This window comes from Arachis hypogaea, chromosome 5, assembly GCF_003086295.3.
Source record: "Arachis hypogaea cultivar Tifrunner chromosome 5, arahy.Tifrunner.gnm2.J5K5, whole genome shotgun sequence".
Taxonomy (NCBI): domain Eukaryota; kingdom Viridiplantae; phylum Streptophyta; class Magnoliopsida; order Fabales; family Fabaceae; genus Arachis; species Arachis hypogaea.
The window spans coordinates 102,463,609-102,485,859 of NC_092040.1; the positions used below are offsets into that span (position 1 = coordinate 102,463,609).

A 22,251-nucleotide genomic window follows, 5' to 3' on the forward strand; every position below is an offset into this window, starting at 1 on the left:
AACAATTTAAATTTAGGAGAATTATTCCAAAAAATACCTTTTTCGAATTATTTATTGTTAATATAAGGTCAATTTCATAACATTCAATAATAACATAAATGATTATATTTGAACCATAAAGTTAACCTAAAATAAAATATAGAAATTGATGAGAACAAAATATTAAGACAAAAAATGATTAGAAGCGTAAAAATAGAAAAAAATATCAAATTTAAATAATGTCAAAAAGAATCTAATATATAAATATGTGTCATCAAGATTTTGGGATCTCTTGCCAAGACCAACCATTTCCCCACCGCCATTTCCCTTTTTCAGCAATTGCAAGCCAGGGGAATCGCTCCCAACTTATTTACTTTGAATATCTTAATCAATTGTTGCTGCGGCATGGGTCGTATGAAGCTTGCTTTCTCTGTATTGGCCAAGATTTTCAGAATGGATTATCAACCTGATACTATAACATTGAATACACTCGTTAAAGGTCTCTGTCTCTGTGGTAATGTTGAAAAAGCACTGCACTTTCATGACAGAGTGCTGGCTCATGGATTTCACTTCGACCGAGTCACTTATGGGACGTTGATCAATGGCCTCTGTAAGACCGGACACACATCAGCTGCTATTCAAGTGTTGAGAAACATCCCACGGTATGGCATTGCTCCTGATGTCTTCATGTACAGCGCCATTATTGATAGCCTCTGCAAGGATACACTTGTAAGTCAGGCTTTTCATTTATTCTCTGAAATGCTTGCTAAGGGAATTTCTCCCGATGTTATCACATACAGTTCTCTCATTTTTGGATTGTGTCTTGAGGGTCAATATAAGGAAGCCATTGATTTGTTAAGTGATATGGTGCTTAGAAACATTACTCCAAATGTTTATACCTATAGTATTTTGATCGATGGGCTATGCAAGGAAGGAAAGATCAAAGATGCTAAGAGTGTATTGGCTGTAATGGCAAAACATGGTTTGAAACCAGATGTAGTTACTTATACCAGCTTAATGGATGGATATTGTTTGGTTAATCAGGTAAATAAGGCAAAATATTTATTCAACACAATGGCCCAAAGTAGAGTTTCACTCGATGTTCAAAGTTACAGTATCATGATTAATGGCTTCTGCAAAAGTAAAATGGTCGATGAAGCCTTGAATCTCTTTGAAGAAATGCGTCGCAAGAACTTGGTTCCAAACACGGTAACATACAACACTCTTTTTGATGGCTTGAGCAAATCGAAGAGAATCTCCCGTGCTTTGGAGCTTCTTGTCGAGATGCATGATAGAGGTCAACCTGCTGATGTAGTCACTTATAATTCGTTGTTGAATGGGATGTTCAAAAACCAACAAGCTAACGAGGCATTTATGTTATTCAATCAAATGAAAGAGTGTGCCATTGATCCAGATATATGCACTTACAATATACTTATTGATGGCCTATACAAAGGTGGAAGACTTATAGATGCAAAAGAGATTTTTCAAGATCTTTCCGTTAAAGGCTATCGTCCAAATGTGAGGACATACAATATTATGATCAATGGGCTCTGCAAAGAGGGCTTGTTTGAAGAAGCATTGGCACTCTTGTCAAAAATGGAAGGCAATGGTTGCTTACCAGATGTTGTGACTTTTGAAACTGTTATCCGTGCTTTGTTTGAAAAAAATGAGAATGACATGGCTGAGAAACTTCTTCGGGAAATGGTTGCTAGAGGCTTATTGAATTGATAAAAGAAGGTAAAATACATCAACTCAAATTGAAATTACATCTCACTGTTGCTGAATATGTATCATAGTTTTGTAAATTCTGTGTCTGTTGGGTCAGAGGACTTTGGCAATACCATAACATTAATTAATTTTGCACTTCCGATTTTTGCAATTGCTATGATCCTTTTTCATTCCACTACTTTATTGATTCTTTAGATGATATTCCTAGTCATAGCTTACAGATTTAGTGTTTAAGATCTCTTTATAGCAATAGAGTGTTCTTTACTGTTATTCTATGAGATCATGTATTTATCATGCTACTAACTAAGCAAAACTAAAGTAAAAAGATTGAAAATTTTGTTTTGTTGTTTGTTCTCTGCTATTCTATTGTGCAACTTATTTTTCCGCACCTTTGTAGGTACCATATATATATATATATATATATCAAACTAATTCCTATGAGTTTTTATCATAAGCAACCGTGAGCTATTGTTTATTTGATTGAATCCTCCGGGAATTGTTGTAAAAGGAAATTTAAATAGGTACTAAGGATTTATTCTTAGGCTATATAGTTTTCACTTCCATCTTAAAAATAAACCCACCTTCTAAAATGCATGTCCCCTTTTTTCATCAACCTAAGCAACATCGAGTCAAGGTATTTATGGTTCAGTTATCTCAAGATTTTTGGCCATTTTCTTAATTAATGCAAGATTTTGCGAATGCTCAATATTCTATTCAGATTGTTATAGAATTTATATTCAAGAATACTATCTTATTCCAATTCTGCAGAATCTATTCTGCTTTCGTTGTCTCAAAAAAAATGTTAATACATTGATGAAGATACTGTAATATGGCAAAATGATTAAAGAATTAAAGAATCATTGAATTGCTCTATGATAGCTCTAAGTACATGCGTTTTGGTTGCAATTGATCACATGAAATCTCATAATATAATCTCATCAAGCAAGCCCCCCCCATCCCAAAAACAATAATAAAAAAAAATTTCAGCATCAAATAAACAAAGATTCATATACATGAATTTTGTTGGACTATTAATCTAAAATAGAGCAGCAGCCAACAAAGCAAAAAAACTTGGAACACCAAAACGGATGAGTCCTGTTGCACTTGATGATTCAGCAGGGGGACCAAACATTTTAGGGTCTAGATTTATATCTGAAACCAGCAAATGTAGTTTGAATTTTGTTATTACACATGTATATCAATGAGTCTCAGATAAATGTAAAATTAACAAACTAACTGATTTGAAATTAATAATAAATTAATTTATTATTGGATAAATTTATTCACTACTATGCATTATTAAAAAATATAGATATATTATCGCTTTGTATTTGTATCAGTAAAGTACTCTTATAGTTCTAATGTCTAGTTTAACTCTTAGTTCTGTTTTTAATATTTGAATCGACATGTTTTATTTCTAAACATATTTATTTCGTCCTATTTTAGTTTTTTAGCCAATTTTTTTTTAAATACACTTTTTCTATTATGATTTTTTTAGGTAACACAAATATCGTAATTAGAGTGATTATAGTGATGGTGCTTCTAATATTTTGAAAATGAAAATAACAGAAGAATAAAAGAAATAAGAAGGCAATAATAATGGAAAAATAATATTTTTGAAAAAAAATTAGTTTCAACCAAAAATTTAAATAGAATGATAGAAAATGTTTGTGAAAAAAAAATGTTTTAAGGGTTAGGAACTAAATTAAAATTTAGTTGTTTTCAAATCTAAAAGGATGATATTTTTTCTATTTTTTTAGAAATAATTTTAAAAATTAACTTCAAATAAATATATTTGTCATATATAAATTACTTTAAAACTGCTTAAATTTTATTTAACTTGTTCACAAATATTTTAAAATTCAATGCTTTTTTTTAGACATGAAAATTTCAATGTTTCAAACACAATAGTATTGGTTGATGATTTACCTGATACTGGTGGGCTTTGTACTGCAATGAAAACAAAACAACGTAAATTGAAGGTTATAACCAAGCCATCCATTAAGTGAACAAAATTTGAAGAATACAAATTATAGACATTATGTTATTAATTCAAGATTTTGCGAATGCTCAACACAAGTACACGATTCGGTGAACATTATAGAACGTATATATTGATTGGGTAAAAGCGAGAAAAATATAATAGGGAACAATTTCACGAACTATAAAATGTTCATTTATTTGTTTTAATTTGTTTATTAGTAGATTTATAGCTATAATGGTTTTGTTCTCTTAATTTGATTATGGATCTTTCAATGGAAAATGTAATTTCTCGGTTGTTAAATTTCTAAATCAAGAAAAAAGATATAATAATGAAAATGTTACTATGAAAATAAAAGGAAAAAAAATTATAACAACAATCAATATTCCTATTTTAATGTGAAACAAGAAGATAAATATTGCATTAAGTTGTGCAACTTGTGATATTGGAAAACAATCATTTTATATTAATTTAAAAATGAAGAACCACCCGTATTATTAAAAAAATAAAATAATTACAAATTTATATTTATAATCACACTTTAAATAATAATTGAATTCATATTTATAATGGAACTTTAAATAAAAATAAAATCAAACTAAATTCAAATTTATAATAAAATTTTATAAATAATATAATCAACTAAATTTATATATATTTGTAATTAAAATACAAATAAAAGTACAAAAAATAGATATCTGATTGGTTCCTAACTTTTAATATTCATGAAAAAATTGATTATTTGATTTAAAAAATATTTATTACTCTACTACAAAAATTTCATTCTTTTATAAAAAAATAATTATTTTAGTGATTAATTACTCTACTAAAAAATTGTTGTCAAATACTTACAAAAATACACAAGTACAACTTTTTAATCTAACTAAATTTAAAAATTTTGGTCATTTTAAATTACTAGAACATTTAGCTAATTTGTAACCACATAAAATGTAACCATTTAAAAATTGCACACACGTCGACACACATAAAAAAAAATCTATAATAATAATAATAATAATAATAATTACCATTGTTGCATGTAGAAATCTCAACAGGGACAGAGCAAGCATTAGGAAGCTTCATGGCATCATCCCTAGAGATTTGCATGGAATCAAGCATCTGTTGGTTGTTGAAGAAAGCGCACAAACATTCTTGGTCATTTGATGTTGCAATTTCCCTCAAAGGTCCACAACATTCTTCAGGAACATTACTTTGGTCCTTCAGGTATTTATTACAAGCCACTAGCTTTTGCATGCATTGTGCTTCTTTCACCACTCCCATATTTTTTCCAAGTCCTCCAAGAAGTTCTTCAAGGCTTTGAGAGATTCCTTGATGAACTATTGAAGAGAATATGAGGAAGAATGAGAACATAACCTTGGAAGCCATATTATTATTGATGGTTATGTTCTTCTTCTTTTTCTTTAAAAAATTAAAGAGCAAGAAGAAGAACACACAAAACAAAGGAAATGAATGGTTTTTGGTTTTCCTCTCAATTCTCCTAGTGCATCATTGTGGCGGAACTTGGTTTATAATTAGATGAACTTTCTATTTTTAAGTCTGTTTTTGAAGACTAAATTCAACCACTCATCTTTTTTTTTCTATATATAGATGTGCTTAATAGTTGGATGCTTTTATTATTAGCCGTTAATTACATTTTTTTTTCCTCCCACACGAATTTTGTATTGTTTGACGCTTCATCTACCCTTTATTATGAATTTATTTATTTATATTTGAACCCTTTCTCTTATAAAAGATAAAGATTATAGTGACTTTCTTCTATTTTTCCATTAAAATTGTTGGTCTCCTAATATTTTTTCTAATTAAAATATTAGAGTTACTGATTTCTAAATGCTCTCATGTAATCCGTGATTTCCATCAAAGCGTCAATTAAGATGTTTAATAAAATATTCTTTCTAAAAAAATATGGTAAAAAATTTAATTAGATTTTTATTTTTAAATTATCTTTAATTTATAAAAAAATATTTTATTAATTATTCTAATATTTTTTATATTGACAAGGATCTAATTTTTGAAATTAAAAATATTATAAAAATTTTATTTAAAAAAATATAAAAAAAATTTAATTATAAATTTAATAAAATTATAAGGAGTAATAGAACAGTTAAACCTAAATAATCTTTATAAAGTTGCAAAAATAACGTGATCCATAGAGACCATTCAAGAGAATCAAGCACAAGCTAAGTCAAGATTTGACAAAATTGAAATTTGAAGTTGTTGCCTTCTCGTGTCTCATGCAACAAAGCTAGCTAGCAAATAATTCCATTCAGTTCAACTAGGTATCCTTTAAAAGTTGTACAATATTTAGCCTTTTATTACAATAATTTAAAAAAATAAAATAAATATATCTAAAAATTTTAAATAGATTTAGTGTCTTTTTAAAATTAAATACACATTCAAAATACAAACTAAATAAAACTGAAATTTAAAATTTAAATTTAAATTTTAAATTTCTATTTTAAATTTAATATATTTAATTATTAATATATTATAATTACAATTTAAATACACATCCAAAAATCAAATTAGTTATAATTCAAAATTTTGAATTTAAAATTTTAAAATAAATCTTAAACCGTTTTAAAATTTTGGATGTGTTTCAAACATGTTTTGTATATAAGTCAATAATTTTAGATGTGTAATAAATGAAAAATAACCAATATTTACAAACATACATTTTAATAATTTTAAAAGCATTAATGTTCAAATAAGTAACGATAAAATTCAACAAATAATAAAAAAAATGAGAAATATTAGATGAATTTTATCGAATAAGATATAAAAAAAATTAATTTTATATTTAATGTTTAAATTTAAATTTTTGATTTATGATTTTGGATGTGTTTTAGAAATATTTTTTGTATCACTTAATAATTTTAGATGTGTTACAATTGAAAACAAAATCGAATTTTTACAAACAAGCATTTTAATACTTTTAAAAGCATTAATATTAAAATAAGTAACGAAAAAATCTAACTATTAAAAAAAGAGAAATATTAGATGAGTTTTTCTCGAATAAGATATAAAAAATTAATTTTATTTTTAATGTTTAAATTTAAATTTTAGATTTATAATTTTGGATGTGTTTTAAAAATATTTTATGTATACTTTAATAATTTTAGATGTGTTACAATTGAAAAAAAATAATTTTTACGAACATACATTTTAATAATTTTAAAAGCGTTAATATTCAAATAAGCAATGAAAAAATTCAAAAAAAAATAAAAGAAAGAAAGAAAGAAAGAAAAAAATAAAGAAGAAGAAAAAAATATTGATATATACACTGATTATTTATTATTTAATTCAAATATTGATATGATCTTATTAAAATAATGATGAATGAGTTTTGAGTTAGTATGTAAGTCACTCGAAATAGAAACAAAATAGCACGACTCATCTAATAATAATAATAATAATAAAATGTTAAATATGAAATAATAAATTTACCAATAGAGAAATAATACTCTTCTATAAAAAATTTTGTAAAGAACATAGAGAGAGAAGAAAAAAAAAGAACGTACACGAGAGAGGGGAGGGGGACGTGCAAATAAATAAAAAACTAATAAAATAACTATTTTATGAAGTAAGTAGGAAGTTAGAGAAATTCTAATATTTGAAATTTAAATTAATTTTAATTACCAACATGTTTAGCTACAAATTAAGAATGTCTTTTAACTAAAATTTATTTAAATAATATTATTTAAATTTAAAGACTGAATAAAGGCTGAATTTTAAAGGACACATAGCATTTTCCAATTCCATTATGAGGCTCTTAATTAAAACATGCTACATACCATTGCATATACATGCCAATAGCATGCATGTATTGCATTCGTCATTTTCTAGTGAAAGTTAATTAAATAAAAGTTCGTTGTCTCTATTATTGCTTGATGGAACAAAAGAATAATTAATAACACTCTTCGGCACCACCTATGTCGAATTAACGACAACATCAAAGAGACTACTCCTCCTACTTAATGTGCCGTCTGAAGATCTTATGCTCTCTCTCTATCTTCATGCATATATAGTAAAGAATATACTGCCACACTTTCATTAGCTATTCACACCCAACTATTTATACATCGTTTTCAATTGTTCAACAATATATATTTTATAGTGTAATTTACACTTAAATAATTAAACTCTCCTAAACTTTACCTTATATAGCACACATTATTCTAATATTAACTATATTACGTTATATAAAAAAAATCAACCATCAAATTAGGCATATGTAAAAAATACATATTAAAAAAATTTAATATAATATATATATTTATACATAAATACATCATTAATTTTTGTATATAAATAATATTTTTGTTCTAATATTTTATAAGATAAGAGGCTAACCAAATCAACCAAACATTGGTGTAGATATGACAATCAAGAGTTGTCTATATATATACCACAAAACCTTAAAATTTTGTTTGATGAGTGTCCTAAGACCAAAAAACAGTTGTCTTTGTCCCGTTTCACAATAATCAGTTGTATAATTTCGAAAAGGGAAAGTATGAGGAGTCAATGAAATATTTATACAATGTGTACAATGGAAATTTATAGAGTATTAAAGATATAATTATTAGTGTTACATTTTTCTGTCAGCTGAAGCTTTTGGGATGAGTGGTATCATGACATGGTATTAAAGCGCTAGATCCGAAAGGTCAAGAGTTTGATCCTTGGTGAATCATGACACGTATATAATGATTGATTTTGATAACTGATTTGAGTATACGCATAATATTTTTCACATCTCATATTCCGAGATAGATTATTATGGCCGTAGTATGAGGAGAATCATTTAACAATTGTAATTAGCAAGAAAGCGTAACCAGCTTAAAATGTGAAAATATATCCATGTTTCCAACTCCATATTATACTATATGATCAATTTGCATTAACTTTAGCCATCACATTTTTTGTCCACTCTTCATGCCCCCTCTGCTATAATACCTTTGCACATAGCTCCACTTTAACCATTTAGAAAAAACTAGTCAACATAAAAGAAACCATAGAGCTTTGCTGAATAATTCAACAGCAAGAATGGCATCAAGGCCAAATAAGAAACTAGGCTCAAACAAGAACCTAGAGAGTTTATTAGACATGGATCAAGCAGGAGGAGTTGTGAAAAAATTGAATAATCAACTTAGACCACAGAACTCTGTTCCTGGAACAGGGCTAGAATTTAGTAACCTTTCTTATAGTGTCATAAAGAAGCAGAAGAAGGATGGGGTTTGGATGAAGAAGGAAGCATATCTTCTTCATGACATCTCCGGCCAGGCCAACAAAGGCGAAATCATGGCGATCATGGGGCCGAGTGGTGCTGGAAAATCCACCTTTCTTGATGCCTTGGCAGGGAGAATTGCTCAAGGGAGTCTTGAAGGATCAGTTAGAATTGATGGAAAACCAGTAAGAATATTCAACTAGTATACTTTTTTCTTCAAATACGAGTAATAATTCAAATTAGTCTCTAAGAACCTTTTTGTTGAAGACCTTAGTCCCCAACAAATTCAAACAATATTTTTTATCTTTATTTAGTTGGTGAGTATGTTTATGATATGATGTGATGTGATTTATGCAGGTGACTACAAGTTACATGAAGATGGTCTCATCATATGTGATGCAAGATGATCAATTGTTCCCTATGTTGACAGTTTTTGAGACATTCATGTTTGCAGCTGAGGTTAGGCTTCCTCCTTCAGTTTCAAGGGAGGAAAAGAGGAAGAGGGTTTATGAGCTTCTTGATCAACTTGGCTTGCAGGTAGATATGCCTATTATTTGTATATAGCCTTTAGATTATTAGGATTTACTGATGAAAGTTTCTGTCTCTAGAGTGCAACACATACATATATTGGTGATGAGGGAAGAAGAGGAGTATCAGGAGGGGAGAGAAGAAGGGTGTCCATTGGCATAGACATAATTCATAAGCCATCCCTTTTGTTCCTTGATGAACCAACCTCAGGACTTGATTCAACAAGTGCCTACAGTGTTGTTGAAAAGGTTAAGGACATAGCAAGAGGAGGTAGCATTGTCCTCATGACCATACATCAACCTTCATTTAGAATTCAAATGCTCCTTGACAAGATCACGGTCTTAGCGAGGTAATATACTTGTTATACATACATTCAAAAATATCTGTAAATTTTATTTTGTTTTAATTTTGTCTCAAAAATTTTCAAGAAACTTAGAACGAATTCAGAAACAACTTCACAAGATAACCTTCAACACAAGCAAGTCATACACAAAGTTCTGTCATTGGCTCTAGTTCTCATGCATTATTGCTGGATTGGTCCTAAGCTTCTTGAAAGTTTAGTTATCAGGATATATTTGATGTAAATAAAAAACGTTTAGAACAAAATTAAAACAAAATCAAATTTAAGAGTGAGACAAAAAATATACTTATCTGTAACATATTTAGACATAAGAGTGGATATCTCTAGCCCTATAGAGAAAGAAAGATAAAGTTGACTGTTTTGGGAATCAACATTTAACGGAAGAAGCTAACAATACAGGGGAAGGCTTGTATACATGGGAAAGCCAGATTTACTGGGTGTATTCCTTTCTGGATTTGGAAGGACAGTACCAGATGGAGAGAACAGCATGGAGTACCTATTAGATGTCATCAAAGAATATGAGCAATCCACCATTGGACTTGACCCTCTTGTTCTTTACCAACGCGACGGCCTCAAACCAGATCAAGCCGCCAAAACACCAGTCCCAAGAACACCAAGAACAGCTTACACAAGGAAGAACAACCCTGCTGGTGCTTCAAAACACATGATTAGCCTAAAATCTCAAGGATTCACGGCCGGAACATCAGTTCCTGATTCCTCAAACTTCAGTTATGGCTATAATTATGAAGACGAAGGCGAAGATGATTATGAGAATTTTGACAATTCTCTTGAGAGGAGAAGTGCTACTACTGCTCAAACTCCAAGGACTATGGCCAGTGGTGTCCATCCCCGGTTGGCTTCGCAGTTTTACAAAGATTTCTCTGCCAAGGATTTCTCTGTTTGGCTCTACCACGGCGTGGTAGGGACACCTCGCCGCGCGCCCTCTTGGACGCCAGCTAGGACACCAGGGGTGACACCTATGTCAGCTTCTAGAAGTGTTATGACAAGCCAACAACAAGATCCTTATTATGCTCGCGCAAAAACACCTTCACTAGTTAGCCAATCCATGAACATCTATGCAACTTCATATCAAGAATTTGATATTGAAGAAGAAGTGCTTGATGAACCAAGCCATGGATCAAAGTATGCAAATCCATGGCTTCGCGAGGTAGTCGTGCTCTCATGGAGGACAATGCTGAATGTTATTCGAACTCCAGAGCTATTCCTGTCCAGAGAGATTGTCCTAACTGTCATGGCACTTGTCCTCTCCTCTATCTTCAAGAATCTAAGCCACACAACTTGCTTAGACATCAATAGGCTCCTCAACTTCTACATCTTTGCAGTATGCTTAGTCTTCTTCTCTTCGAATGACGCCGTCCCTTCCTTCATCCTGGAGAGGTTTATCTTCATTAGGGAGACTTCTCACAACGCTTATCGCGCATCATCCTATGTCATTTCTTCCCTTCTTGTTTACCTCCCTTTCTTCGCCGTCCAGGGACTAACTTTCGCAGCCATAACAAAGTTTTTGCTCCATCTTAAAAGCAAACTCTTGTACTTTTGGCTAATCCTTTTTGCTTCTCTTATAACCACCAATGCATATGTGATGCTTGTTAGTGCTCTTGTTCCAAGTTACATCACAGGATACGCGGTTGTTATAGCAACAACCGCGCTGTTCTTCTTGACATGTGGCTTCTTCCTCAAGCGAACTCAGATACCAGTGTATTGGAGGTGGTTGCATTACATTTCTGCTATCAAATACCCTTTTGAAGCATTGCTGACGAACGAATTCGACAACAACAACTGCTACACAGGGAACCTAGCCGATCTGTCTCCGGGTCCAATGGGAGATTTAAAGTTTAGCCAACAACACAATTTCAGCAGTAACTGCATTTTGATTGGGAAGGATGTGTTGGAGACAATGGATATTCAGTTGGATAATGTATGGTATGATATCTTGATCCTGCTAGCTTGGGGTGTTCTTTACAGGTTCTTCTTCTACTTGGTACTGAGATTTTACTCCAAGAATGAGAGAAAATGATGAACCAATCATATATATACTATGTCTACATTTTTTGTTCTCGATAAAGTTTTAGACTTCTATGTACCATTTTCCTATGGTTTGTTGAAAAATTTGAAACAATAATAACAAATATATATTATCATGATGATAAATGTGAAAAGTAGCTACTGAGTGTTTCAGCTTTACTGTTCTTAGAAGTGTTGAGAGAATCTAAACAGAAAATCTACCCTTTTATTCTGCTTTTCTTCCATTAATTTGTGGAACAAATGCTATTCCATAAGCCATGTTTGTACATTCATTTCAAAAGAAAGTAAGGCATATATTCCTGTCATGTAAATGTGCCTCATTCTTAATCAACCAAACATGTATGAAGATCAACAATTGGTGCAATATAAAGATTGATTTAGTTTTTGATGAACTCAGTGCAAAATTTAAAACAAACATCCAAATATGCCGAAGCCAATGTATATGATTTGAACACTAAAATCCAAGATAAATCTGAATATGATTCACTGTTATACATCTACAAACACTAATTATACAGCATGATGCAAGTTTCTGCGACGAATTGTGAGATCTTCAGAGTGAAGTAAAATGCTATAAAAAAAACAATAATAATTATAGAAAAGCTCTGGAACAAAGCAAAAATAATGAAGGGTGTGTGGGGGGGGGGGGGACTTGGACAAAAATTCCTAAGAAAATTAATCTAGAGATTAAAATAATTGGATCTTACAATTACAAAAGGTATATTTTTCGACACATCCTCTTGGTAAGAGATTAGTTAATGGCTGGTAGCGAACAGGAACCGGAGGAGTTCATGGAAAGACTAATAGTATCTGATCCAGGATTGCTGCTTTCAGGGGAAGATTTCTTGCTTAAAGTGTAGGGAGATGTGCTCATAACCCTGCATAAAGTACAAAAGCAAGCTTTATCCTTAGAAAATCCATTTCCAAGAGAAATTTATTAGGGATTGTCTAGTTTTTGTTTTCATTTTCAATGTTGTCTGTTTTCATAATTTTGTAATGGAATGAAAACAGACACCAAACAGATTCACAATATCTTGGATCATAATGTAAGATAATAAGATAATTTACCTTTCCTTTCGCTTCTCCAAGAACCGAGCCAACGATGCTTTGCGTGCCTGAGGCAACCCTACTATAAATATTGAAGGAAAAAAAAAACACCACCTTATTATTAATCATAGTGTGTTACATTACCTTGCAGAAGGTATGCATGAAAAAAGAAAAGGTAGTGAAATAGGTGAAATATGTACCTGTGTTAACCATTTTTTGAGATGCAGATCTTATTGAAACAACATTAGGAGATTCCAAATTGTTGGTAGAGGTAGTCGAAGGTCCTACTGCCACCAACGCTCCTCCAGGACGAGAAACGAGGAGAGAAGTCGATGGAAGAGAAATTGGCATGCCTACAATGAAACCATTATCTTTGGAGGGAACAGACATTGCTGGCTGCAATTTAGTTGTAGAAACTGTGTTGTTCTGATTTAGAGCAGAGCCATTTCCAGCAAGTAACATGATAGCCTGGGCCTGACAGAAGATAACAATCAGAAAACTAGTGAAGGAAACAGCGAAAGTGAAAACAGGAAATAGGATTTTCATTTTCGTTTGTACTATTTTAGTCACACAATCCGGTAAATAGAAAAACATTGAAAATTCGGTAGCATTTCTATAATTGAAATGGAAAGCTAGCCTTGGAATTTTAACATACCTTCTCAGGAGATATGTCATCATAAACACATACTGAACCGGCATAGAAAATGGTCAGCTGAGTAGGTGTCCCAGAAGACTTGGAACAATTCCTGAAGAAAACACAAACTCTGAAATGTTAGATGTGCCACTCCATATTGATCAACAATATCAAACTACCCTTTCAATATCTAATCATGTTTTGCCAGGTAGGAAAAAACAGTTAACTATGACATCCAAATATCCAATATCTCAAAAAGAAACTACTTTTGTTGTCTACATGGAAACACTTGACTGGATGTAAATGTAAATTCTTGAACGCTGACAATAAATAGAAATTAAACTAATTAAAGAAACAATAACTCCTCAGATGTAATAAAATTATATAATACCTTAATTCGGTAGTTCCAACAATGGAACTCGCAGATGGAAGAGCAGATACAGGTGTGCTGGTTGATTTGGAACCGAGTGCTTGTGGTTTTATGACTGAAGCAACCATGCTATGTCCGGTAGTAGTAGCAAGGTTAGATTGAAGAACAGGACTTACTTTATTTGTTTGGTTGGAAAGTGAAAATATTCTTGATTCCTGTTGTTGGCTAGCTAAATGTGAACCAGAACATAGCGGTGGATACACTGTCATTCCAATGTTGTTTCCGGCTTGCTTTCCGATGGACAAATTCCTCTAAAAAATATATATATATCAAGGCAAGAAGGTAAGATTTTAGTTGCGAAAAAAGAATCACACAGCATCAAAAGATTCTCACACAGTTCTCATTTCTTTCTTTAGTCATATAAAGGATTATTAGCATGCACAAGTTAAAGACGAATTACACGCATTTCCTCGATTTTTGGCGAAGTTCAACCTAACTCCCCTCTAGTCCTAGAAATATAATATCCATTGTCCTCTCCCGAGGTTAGCTAATATTTGGTAAATAATAAACACTCAAATGTTCTACTTAAAAGTGAAACTATTCTTTTTTATCAGAAATAAAGGCTAGTTTTCGATTAGAGGATGAAACAAACCTGGACCACACTCAACAATGGTTTCTGGTCAGTGTCATAAGCATCCTTAGTTGATATGGTCATATATCCAGATGAAGCTAGGGGATCCATAATTGTCTTTCTCTGATCTTCCAGAGTCGTCTTGAAGGACAAGTACTGAGGAATGGATGAGACTTTGTTTGAGAATGTCCACTGCATTCCTGAACCCCTCACTGTGCAGCAAAATTAAGGACAAAAAAAAATGGTTGAGTAATGGAAACAAGTAACACAAAAATGCATCTGTGAATAAATATGATTATAATGCATTGCATGGATACCTCAGTGATAGAGAAGATGTTCTACAACCTATATTTCAACCCTGTATCAGGACAGAAATTCAAAGATATTCAGGCAAATATAAATTTGTTTGGAGAAGAAGACAGGCAAAATGCCTATGTCTCTAGACAACACTTTTCCGTATTTTCCATCTACTCAAAATAGAGTCTAATTTGAATACACTGACAGTGTCAAATTCTAAACGATCATTTAATCAGATTCATGTATTTAAATGGCTTTTGAAGTAGTAGGTTTGAAAATTAGTTACTTTTGCGAATGTGACAATACACAACTAGTTGTCTATGTAAAACTCTTTTATACTGACAATACATGGCAATTAAATTCCTCAAAATATGGGAATAGTGGAGAAAGATTCTTTCAGTGAATACTAATCTGAAGTCAGAACAACTTCAGAAACTAAGATGAAACACCAAGAATTACTCTTTACTCAAATAAACTTATTCATTAGAAACTTTGGCAGCACTTTTCATTATAAGAAGCTAAAAATCCTTGTAGTCTTCACATATTATAATTAAATCACATGCTATCATATGTAATGTCAGTAGCATATGGCAAGAAACAGTTAAAAATAGTTGAAAGTTTAAGAAACCAAAGTATGAAAACATTAACTAGTCCCTGAATCTTAGCAGTTAGCACCACACAATAAAAAACCAGTGACCCTTCTTTTTCTTATATTATATCTCTAGTCCAATATTAAAGAAACAAGAATATAATACTTTACTAAATGCTATCATGCTTTATTGACTTGGAATATTTTATGCTGTCGCTATGCTATTTTTATTAAAATGCTCCCTTCTCTAAAGTATTAATTTATGCAAACATTATTGCACCAAGCCAATCACAAACATCAAAGTCTCAAGGCCATTTGACACGTAGCAATAGCATCAAGTGTGCCCATGTTAACCTTAGATATAAAATAATATAATATAATATTAGCGAGAGTAATGCTAAATTAAATTAGTAGTTTTATATATTAAACAAAAAAGGATGACAAAAACCTAGTCTAATTAATATATTTCTTTTAAAACTATTCACACATCAGTATCCAAAATAATTAATAGAAAAACATATCTCTTGTCAAAATCATTTAAATATTGCACTTGAATCTAAAAGCTGAAATGGAAGCAAGAAAAAGAAGTAGCACATTTTACAATATAGTTAAAAAACAACTAAACAAATAGCACCAGACAACTTAGACCAAGTTTTCAACTACCACCCAAATAAGAGAAGAATGCATTATTATTCACCAACAAGATAACTACCTTTCTCTTACTTATATAAACTCTGCAGAATAATTACTTAGTGTTACACAAATATCCACTATTTTTTTAACATCAAAAAGAAAAAAATAGTAGTTCTAAATACTGTTGAAACATGTATAAAATTATGTTCAGGGAATTTTTGTGGAGATATCTTGTCTATTTTTGTATCTAATTTTATCTCCAAATAACTTTATATATATTCTTGTTGTCTTTGAATTTCTGTCTTAAAATAATTATCAAAAAGGACACAGATGTACTCAACATGTAAGAATTTCTCACCTCTCCTAACCCTAAAAAAAAAAGTGATCACTATTTACTTGAGCCTTCATAACACACTGACACAAGAAGATTATTAGTTCACATTAAATACTATATGGACCCATAAAAATGTACTCTAGTGACCATTTCTCCTTGCACAGCTACATGATAGATACATGACGTCATTAATGCAATTTATTTAATATAAGAAGTTGTAAGATAACACAGTAAATGCATTCCCTTCATTTATAGACCCTTAATCCATTTACCTTTATGAAAAAGGGCAGTTAGAAACTCTTGTTTTTATCCAGCAGAGGAACAACAAAAATATCAACCAAAGACTCAAACCTTGTTGTTTTTTCCCATCTCAGTTATTATTTATTTATTAGTTTTTTTTTAACATGTTCTTCCCTATTTTAGCTTCTGAGAAATTAAGAAAAAAACAAAACCTCATCCATAATAATAAAACAAACGAATGAAACCCACGAATGAAAGAAATTAAGAAATCACCATATAACAACAGATAAATTGAGAACAAATTAAGAAATCACAAATTTCATTATATTCTTTCCCGCAACATGAAGGACGAAAACAATGAATAGAGAATTCTGAAAAGCAAAATAATATCCCAAAAACAGAAAATAAATCAGATTCGGCCTCAAAGCAAATGCAAAAACTTTTTAAGTTTCACAACAACAAATAACAATTGCAAAAGGAAAAACACGGACCTGAGAAATGCAAATTCTTCTATAAGTTACGAATAATAATAATACTAAATCAAAATTTAAAAGGAAAAAAAAACTACCTGCATCGTCTTTGATAGTAGTCCCTGCATCACTTTTGGAGCTCAAACCAAAAAAATCTCTCTCCATATCGCAAAACTCAGATACCCAAAATTGTGTTTCTCTTCCAATTTACACAAAGATCAAAGCTTTAACAAGTGCAGAGAAAAGAAGTTAACAATAATAATTAAAAAACAGTTTTTTTTTTCTTTTTTTCTTTCTTCTTGCAGTGAAAACTTGCTTCTATTCAGCTGAGACAGAAACGGAGTAAGAAGAAGAAACGGAAGAGAGAACATATAACAGACACGCACATATATAGAAGAACTGAAATGAACCCGGTTTGCAGCGTTAAATTTGAACCGTTAGATCGAAGGAGATTCGATCCAATATGATATTGTTGACCGGTCTGGAAACCGGTCTTTGCCGGTAAATGCCCACGTGCACTCGGTTCTTTGTTGGTGGTGACCGGTTACCTTATTTATTTAATATTTTGTTATCAAGGGTGTCCCTCAAGTCCGCCCGCAACCCGAGAGTGGATGTCTACAGCGAAAAAAATTGAATGGTATTCAATAAAAAATCTTATTTTTTATTATTTTTTTCATTTATTTATGGTCTTATTTATAGAATTAAAGATAAGAAATTACATTTTATTTTTTTCCGTAACAAAAAAAATAGAGAGAATTTATTTCTTTCGCACCCCACAAGTAAAAAATTAATCCCTTAAGAATTTTTATTTGTTGGTAAATCTATATAAGGTGAAATTTGGTGAAATTTAAATTTTTTATATTTATTTAAGTAGATTAGTAAGTAATAAGTTAATCAATTATTTTAATCGTTTCTATTTTAGGAAATGAATATTCGACTTGTTTTTATAATATAAAAAAATATATTTATTATTGTTTATCTTTTTATGCTTCTTTTAGACACCAAAAAAATGCTACTTTTTGGTTGAAGAGTCTTTCACACTTTGTGGTTTAATAATGGCTTTATGGTTAATTCAATAAAGTAAAAATATTCCAAATTGGCGTTAAGAAACCATACATAGTACATGCATTTGCTCCTCTAATAACGTTTCCTTTATTATTTTTTATTCCATACTGCATTACTGCATGTCTTTTTTCTTTTTCTCCTATTGTATTGTCCTTCTACATTTTCTGGTAGAAAATTACAGTTTAAGCTAAAATATTCTGATATTGTAATATTAAATAAATCAATTTAATTTTTAAAAAAATTATCAGGTCAAATAATTTTATTATTCAAATTATATTTTATGTATTTAATTTATTATTCCAATTATGAGTAAAAGCTCCATTTATGTTGTTATCCCCACCTCCTCCTTGTGTTTTTGTTGAATTAAATTTTAAAATTAAGAGTAAAGTATTATTTTTGTTCTTAACGTTTGGGGTAAGTCTTAAAGTTATCTCTAACGTTTTAGTGTGTGTTTGGATTACCGTTTGCAAACTGAAATTTGTATAAAATTGATTTTGTAGAATTGATTTTGATCAAAAGTGAGTTAGTATTAACATGGTTTATGTTTGACTATTTTTATTTAAAATGGATTATAGTAAACTAAATATTGTTTGGATTACATTATTCAAAATTACTTTTAGATGAAAAATTACAGAAAAGGACATAAATTTAAATAAGGTAAAAATTCAGGTATGGTCGACTTCACGTAAAGTTGATAACTGAAAGCTGTTAGATAATTTGACTGATTTGACTAAATTTTCATTTAACGGCTCTCAACTATCAATTTCACGTGAAATTGACTGCAACTGAGTTTTCACCTTTAAATAATTATTTTATGTTATTTTATAATTTTATTTTAAATATTTAAATAAATTTTAATATTTTTTTTAGTACTCTTAATATTCTTTAGTACTCTAATAGAATTAATAGAATCATAGTGAAAAAATATTCCATATAAAAAAAATAACAATTACAGTAAAAAAAATTCATATAAACAAAAAAATAGAAGTTTTATAAAAAACAATAATATGCATAAGAGAGTATTAGAAAAAATATTATAAAAAAATAAACATATGAATAATGAAGAACATAATTAGTACATAGACCATAATTTTTAATCCAATGTGACAAGCTAAACGGAAAAGCTAGAATTTATAGATTTTGGTAAACGTGGGTTGAAGATGAAAATTACTCCAGCGTTTAGAGGATAAAAATGTTGTCAAACACAAAAGATGAAGCGTTCAAAAAACTCAAACGCGCTTCTCTCTTCTCCAACGCAAATCCAAACACACCCTTAATCGTTCTATTTAAGTCCTACCATTTTAAAATTGACTCAATGTTGTCCTGCGGTTAGGGATCCATTAACAGAATTGACGGCGGGACAAAATTGAGACAATTTTGAAACGTTAAGAACAAAAACGATACATAAAAATAAATTTTAATTTAATTTTATCTTTCAATAATATTAATTTTTTACTGTACATAGTATTCAATTAGTTTTTAATTACATCTAAATAAATTACACTTAATCACATTACTTTCATTTTAAATAAATTTATTTTTTATAATTTTAAAGAATTTTAATACATTAGAGACAAAAGGTATAATTTATATTTTATTGTATATATTTTTTTCTGTGAGTTTATATACTAGTCATTTTATAAACATTTCATGATAACTAAAAATCTTTAAGAGTAAAATTATAAAAAAATAATTTATTTAAAATGAAAGTAATATGATTAAGTGTAATTTATTTAGATATGATTAAAAAATAATTGAATACTATGTATAGTAAAAAATTGATATTATTGAAAGATAAAATTAAAATTTATTTTTATGTATTATTTTTGTTTCCAATATTTTCGTCATATTTAAATTTCTAACGTTTTAAATCGTCTCAATTTTATAATGCCGTTAATTATGTTAACGGATTCCTAATGACAGGATAACATTGAGTCAATTTTAAAACGTTAGAGATTTAAATAGGACGATTGAAATATTAGAAATAATTTTAGAATTTACCCCAAATATTGAGAATAAAAACGATATTTTACCCTAAAATTAATAAAAGAAAATATATATAACGCACGAGTTGATCTTCTAACTAATACTTTCAATTTGTTTTTTTCTCTTTATTCAATTATGAATTGAAGAGGGTAAAAATAGAAGAAAATAGGAGCGAGTCTTATGCAAACAACAACAACAACAATAATAATAATAATAATAATAATAATAATAATAATAATAATAATTAAGAGGTAACAATTAGTCAATTACTGGTAAATCGGCTTGCTTTATGGATGATTATATTATATATATTATATGAGAAGCCAGGCTGCCACAGACAAATAGAATCTAACAACTTTGTCTCGTGAAGCTATTACCCACTAAAATAGTTAAATAAATAAATAATTAATTAACAACATTATTTAATAGCCAAACATGTGTGCCGAAGTTAAATACTGACATGTGATTCTTCTATTATATGTTTTTGGTTAATAAAATGTGAAACTTAATTAATTCATTTCATATAAAAGAAAAAAAAAATAGTTGGTAGAAGCAGCCGTACGAGTTGTTAAATGCAGCGCCGTTACATACCACACAATACACATATATAATAATCATTGTATTTTTTATTTTTGTTTTTTTGAATATGTGTATGTTTTGTATTTGCTAGATTCTAAGGTTACTTTTATGTGTATAAGTGTATTCAAGCTAATAAAGGTAAGTTTAAAGAAATTTTCTAAAATATTTGACAAAATTATTCAATAAATCATCTATTTTTACTGGTTTAAAGAAATTTAGTATTAGATGAGTATTAAAATAATTTATATATTTTACTTTTAGAATTATTATTAACATTTAATTTTTTTCTGATTAGAAACCGTAGATTACTCAATAAAATAATGATATCAATTATCATAATTTATAATATAATTAATATTTCATTAGCTAAATGTAGGTAAGCTGAATGTTTTCTGTTACTTGTGATGTCAATATCTTTTCTTTTTATTGAATAAATTTGATAATATTCATCCCATTTTTATTTTTTCCTTAAAAAGTACATCTCTAAATCATTTTATTGATCCAAATGTGAATGAACGTTTCTTACTTTATTTTACCCTCAATTTTGTTCCTTTACGCAGGGTTTATTTTTGAGAACAGTATAAAATAAGATATTGAGAATAAAATATTAAAAGATAAAAATATATATTTTTGTGTTTTTATATATTGTTTATTATAAACAAAAATAAATTATAAAAATTTAATTTTTTTTATTTTTTTATTCAAAAGATTTGAGACAAAAAAATAATAATAAAAGATATAATTATAAAGAATTAACAAGAATAAAAAATAATTTTATTTTGATCTTTAAAGTTTAAAGTGTTCTATTTAAATTCAAAAAAGTTTCATTTAGCATTAATTTAGTCCTACAATGATGTCAAAGTTAAATAATTAATGAAATGTCCTACATAACAATAGTACAAAGACAAAATCGATAATATAGAGATTTAATATTCTCTTTAGTCCTATAAAAAATATTTTATTTATATTATAAGAAAAATAATAAATAAATGTATTGATGTATCTACAGTTAATTTTGTGCATCTGGAATTTGAACTTGTTCTCCAGATTATCGATTTTATTCTTATACTGTTATTATATAGGAAATTCCGTTAATTATTTAATTTTGACCTCACTGTGGGACTAAATTGATGCTAAATGAAACTTTTTTGAATTCAAATAAGACACTTTAAACCTTAAAAACCAAAATAGAATTACGCCCAAACATAGAGGATCAATTTAGTACTTTACCCTAAAAAATAAGTTGTGTCTTTTGTTAGTATCTTTATATTTTTTCTGTCAAAATAGATACAAAATATATTAATTTAATATTTTTAGACATATTATCTCTGTTTATATCTTTTCTGTCAAACATAATTTTATATCTTTTTTAAATAAACGTAATCTTACATACATACCAAAAAAGGTTCAGCAAAAAAGCATATATAAGATTCGGATCGGTTCAAAATTTCACCTAAATTTAAAGTATATTTTATTGAGTTGGAGTTTATCAAATTTATTTGATATAA

The 22,251-nt window shown here is 29.3% G+C and overlaps 4 protein-coding genes across 4 annotated transcripts; 2 read left to right on the forward strand and 2 right to left on the reverse strand.

Annotated features, from left to right (window-relative positions):
* Positions 1-282: 282 nt before the first annotated feature.
* LOC112802354 (uncharacterized) lies at positions 283-1,861 on the forward strand. Its single transcript, XM_025845527.2, has one exon. It carries the CDS (start codon positions 385-387, stop codon positions 1,708-1,710), a length of 1,326 nt encoding a protein of 441 aa, XP_025701312.1. The 5' UTR covers positions 283-384; the 3' UTR covers positions 1,711-1,861.
* A 690-nt stretch (positions 1,862-2,551) lies between these two features.
* LOC112802355 (non-specific lipid transfer protein GPI-anchored 3) lies at positions 2,552-5,199 on the reverse strand. Its single transcript, XM_025845528.3, has 3 exons — positions 4,720-5,199; positions 3,640-3,660; positions 2,552-2,862 (listed from the first exon to the last, which is right to left on the reverse strand). Exons 1-3 carry the CDS (start codon positions 5,075-5,077, stop codon positions 2,747-2,749), a joined length of 495 nt encoding a protein of 164 aa, XP_025701313.1. The 5' UTR covers positions 5,078-5,199; the 3' UTR covers positions 2,552-2,746.
* Positions 5,200-8,584: 3,385 nt separating this feature from the next.
* LOC112802356 (ABC transporter G family member STR) lies at positions 8,585-16,968 on the forward strand. The gene is made up of 4 exons (XM_025845529.3): positions 8,585-9,118; positions 9,291-9,470; positions 9,542-9,810; positions 10,222-16,968. Exons 1-4 carry the CDS (start codon positions 8,753-8,755, stop codon positions 11,858-11,860), a joined length of 2,454 nt encoding a protein of 817 aa, XP_025701314.1. The 5' UTR covers positions 8,585-8,752; the 3' UTR covers positions 11,861-16,968.
* Positions 12,294-17,549, reverse strand: LOC112802357 (protein TIFY 6B). The gene is made up of 7 exons (XM_025845530.3): positions 17,212-17,549; positions 14,572-14,762; positions 13,941-14,230; positions 13,571-13,661; positions 13,116-13,389; positions 12,937-12,997; positions 12,294-12,746 (listed from the first exon to the last, which is right to left on the reverse strand). The coding sequence occupies exons 1-7, from the start codon at positions 17,276-17,278 to the stop codon at positions 12,620-12,622; spliced, it is 1,101 nt and encodes a 366-aa protein (XP_025701315.1). The 5' UTR covers positions 17,279-17,549; the 3' UTR covers positions 12,294-12,619.
* Positions 17,550-22,251: the final 4,702 nt, after the last annotated feature.

Coding starts and splice junctions, on each gene's coding strand:
- LOC112802357 (XM_025845530.3), bottom strand. CDS start 17,278: ATGGAGAGAGATTTTTTTGGTTTGAGCTCCAAAAGTGATGCAGGGACT. Junction 14,231..14,571: donor CATTGTTGAGTGTGGTCCAG/GTTTGTTTCATC, acceptor TATATTTTTTAG/AGGAATTTGTCCATCGGAAA. Junction 13,390..13,570: donor ATGACATATCTCCTGAGAAG/GTATGTTAAAAT, acceptor ATCTTCTGTCAG/GCCCAGGCTATCATGTTACT.
- LOC112802356 (XM_025845529.3), top strand. CDS start 8,753: ATGGCATCAAGGCCAAATAAGAAACTAGGCTCAAACAAGAACCTAGAG. Junction 9,471..9,541: donor TTGATCAACTTGGCTTGCAG/GTAGATATGCCT, acceptor TTCTGTCTCTAG/AGTGCAACACATACATATAT. Junction 9,811..10,221: donor AAGATCACGGTCTTAGCGAG/GTAATATACTTG, acceptor CTAACAATACAG/GGGAAGGCTTGTATACATGG.
- LOC112802354 (XM_025845527.2), top strand. CDS start 385: ATGGGTCGTATGAAGCTTGCTTTCTCTGTATTGGCCAAGATTTTCAGA.
- LOC112802355 (XM_025845528.3), bottom strand. CDS start 5,077: ATGGCTTCCAAGGTTATGTTCTCATTCTTCCTCATATTCTCTTCAATA. Junction 3,661..4,719: donor GATTTCTACATGCAACAATG/GTAATTATTATT, acceptor TTTTCATTGCAG/TACAAAGCCCACCAGTATCA. Junction 2,863..3,639: donor ACAAAGCCCACCAGTATCAG/GTAAATCATCAA, acceptor TGCTGGTTTCAG/ATATAAATCTAGACCCTAAA.